At 43.8% G+C, this 3278-nt stretch overlaps 1 protein-coding gene across 1 annotated transcript; it reads right to left on the bottom strand.

Annotated features, from left to right (window-relative positions):
• Nucleotides 1-5: 5 nt before the first annotated feature.
• Nucleotides 6-2956, bottom strand: CSUI_010171 (dead deah box helicase domain-containing protein). Its single transcript, XM_068070276.1, has 2 exons — nt 1092-2956; nt 6-649 (listed from the first exon to the last, which is right to left on the bottom strand). Exons 1-2 carry the CDS (start codon nt 2199-2201, stop codon nt 623-625), a joined length of 1137 nt encoding a protein of 378 aa, XP_067917748.1. The 5' UTR covers nt 2202-2956; the 3' UTR covers nt 6-622.
• Nucleotides 2957-3278: the final 322 nt, after the last annotated feature.

Genomic DNA, 3278 nt, shown 5'->3' with positions numbered 1-3278 from the left:
GAAAGACAGAGAAAGAAAGAAAGCTTACTTTTTTTGAAAGCAGCGAGGGACTGAAGTCTTTCTTCTTGATCCATAGATCCATAGATAACTGCCGAAGGGAGGTCTAGCTTGCGAGCAAAGCAATTGAGAAAGTTCGCTTGATGACGAGAAGAGACAAACACGATCACCTGGTCTCCCTAATAGCAGAACAAGAAAAGAAGAGAAAGAAGTGCAAAGAGCTAGGCTTTTGTCATCTTTCTTGTTTCTTCTCTACTTCTCTTGATGTTTTCGCTCTTCTTTCGCGTCATTAGGATGTCTTCAGTTTGAATGACGGGAAGACAAAGAAAGAAAGAAAGTGAAACTCGAGACTTGCTATTACGATGATGACGATGAGGATGAGGACTGAGGTGTATGTACACACGCACCCTTAAGTTTGGTTATGTTTCTGTAGCACATACACTTCCGCCCCTAAAGCTCTTTCACAGAAAACTCATCTACTTTTTCTCTTTTCTTCTTTCGTTCTTTCTTGGAAAGCAGAAGAGAGAGAGAAAAGAAAGGAAAGAAAAAAGCACAGCACATAAGAAAAAAGACACACAGAAGAACCTATCGACTGTGTCGCCGCTGTCGATGGTGAGCTAGCTAGCTAGCTACAGAGATAGATGGGAAGTTCCTGTGAAATCACACGAGCGACAACAAAGAAGATGATGGAAGTTGAAGAAGAACAAACAGGAAAAAAAGGCACGCCACTGTCAAACTTCAGATAGATATCTACAGCTATCTACATCTACGTAGATCTATGTATAGAGAGAATGGTGTTTTCTTCATATCAGTCCTCTCTCCTTCTTCCTTTCTCTCTTTCTATCGTAGATACACATAGATATCTGTATTTCCATCTGTCTATATCGATATCCCTCTCTACATACGTATGTAAACCTCTGTATGCGCAATCTCTCCAACATGCGAAGGAGAACATGTAAAAGAAGAAAGACACGAGGAGAGAGAAGGACCGAACGCGAAAGAGGGAGCTAGAAAAAGAATCGAGACAGATGGAGAGCTCGAGGGGGCAGTAACCGATCAGCAAGAGATTTCTTTGTGTTGGCTTCCTAACACACCTTATTAGCGTGCTGAGAGAGAAGAAAGAGAAGACAGGGAATTTTTTGGGATGTCCGGACGAATAGAAATCGAAGTTCGAGATGTTGACTAAGAGTGAGTTCTTTATCAAGTTGAACGAGCTCAGGATTGTTAAGCCCCAGTCGACTAAACTCAGCTAACCGACTAGGTAGAGTAGCTGAGACAATAATAGCTTGACACCTTCCTCTCAATACAAAGAAATCTTCTTCTCCACCCCCGCCTCGATCTCTTCCTCCCGTGAGATCTTTCTGACTTCTCTCATTTACAGAGGAGGAAGAAGATACAGCTCTTGAAGAGAAAGAAGAGGAAGAAGAGATGTTATTCCAGATGACTCTTAGTTCATCGGTGCCCCAGCCGAGCTCAAACATGCGGTCAGCTTCATCTAAGACAAGATATTGCACAGCTTTAAGACTGAGCACTTTCTCTTGAACAAGCTGAGTTATACGCCCAACCGTCGCTATGATAACATCGGGATTGTTTGATAAAGCTTGGAACTGTTTCTCGAGATTTAGACCTCCTATAAGAGAAGCATATCTTAAAGAGGTGTCTCGGAAGAGACGAGACACGAGTGAAGAGATCTGATACACTAATTCTCTCGTTGGCACAATGATCAAACCACGGACACCTACAATCGATGAATGCGATTGAAGAAGATCGACCAAAGGAAGAAGATAAGCACACGTCTTGCCTGATCCTGTACGAGATTTTATGATACAGTCTCTTCCTTTGAGAAGGATAGGAATGGAACGTCTTTGAATGGGTGTCGGCTGAGTATAACCCAACTTTTTCACAGCTGCATGACTTGTATATGAAGATAAACCCAAGACACGGAAGGAACTCCCTGCCCCACTGCCGCCGCCTTTCTTCTTCTTCTTGGATGGAAGAGAAGAAGAAGAGGAAGAAGAAGATGAAGAAGACAGATCTGTGCGTTTACAGACGGCTTGCTGGCGGTGCGGTTGGTGATGGGGGGGTCTTCCATCTCGGTGTTTGTTGTGATGTGAAGATGTAGAGAAAGAAGAAGACGGTCGATCTCTTCTCCCTTTTCTCCCTTCTCTGTCTTCTTTCCGTTTGAGTTTTTTTGCCGTTTTCATCGTGAAGACGAGGAGGAGAGTAAGAAGAGGAAAAAAAGGAGAGTGAAGGGAGCGCGTACCGAAGAAGGAAAGAAAGAAGCAGGTGAAAACAGAAAGAAGAAGAAAAGGAACTAGAAGTAGACCACAGATTTTTTCAGTATATCGCCCTCGGGTGACAGCAGAAAGAAAAGAAAAGAAAGGGGAAGGCAAGAATGAGGAAGAGACTGGAGGACTTGAAAACAAAGGGAAATAAAATCTCTCTCTTTCTTCCGCAATCTTTCTCTTCTTTCTCCTTCCTTTCTTGGGAGAAGGAAGAGAAGAGGAAAGAGCAAGAAGAGGCGGACCCAACAGAGCCAACCTTGCACGGATACACAGGACTTAGCTCTTGTGCTTACGAAAAAAAACTCGAGAGGAAGAATTCTCTCATTTGACTCTCCCTTCATGTACCGTTCTTCTCTCAGCCTTCGCTATGGACCTTCTTTGCGGGGAGGATTCTATGTATGCGGGGGATGAAGAGAAGCAAGTGAGGAAGAGGATACAAGCAACCTAGCTGAGAAAGAGAAAGAGAGAGAAAGACGCTAAGAAAGACAAAGAGAGACAGTGAGATGAAAGACTCGAAGGAAGTGAGGGAGAGAACGAGCGAAGAGTTCAGGCCGTAGGAAAGAAGAGAGGGGAATGAAAAGAGATGAAGGTCTCTCCATGCAGACACCGAGAGAGAGGCTTCATGTGCGTGGAACTGAAAGCTAATGGCTGAAGTTTTCCTTGCTTTGTCTTCTTATTTTTTTCGTGATCATTTCGATGTTGCATGTTTAACCAGAGAAAATCGCGTCATCGATCAATGGGTCGATGCTGTTTTGCTTCTCTCTCGCTTGCATGCGCATGCCTCGAATGAACAAGCTGATGAGATACCTGTGTGTCCAAACGTGCGATCCGTTCTACAGCTTTCTGTGAACAAGCCGTAGACAAGGAGGTATTTTGGACCAGAGAAAAAGCACTTTCCTAAACCGTGGAAGACTGCCATTTCTTTTATCTTTTCTGTTCATCAATGAGTTGGTGAGGCAAGCGTCTGCAACACAGACTAAGATACACACACATCGA

The sequence above is a fragment of the Cystoisospora suis genome, assembly GCF_002600585.1.
Source record: "Cystoisospora suis strain Wien I chromosome Unknown contig_6798, whole genome shotgun sequence".
NCBI classification, from domain to species: domain Eukaryota; phylum Apicomplexa; class Conoidasida; order Eucoccidiorida; family Sarcocystidae; genus Cystoisospora; species Cystoisospora suis.
This window is presented reverse-complemented; position numbering and strand designations above follow the sequence as displayed.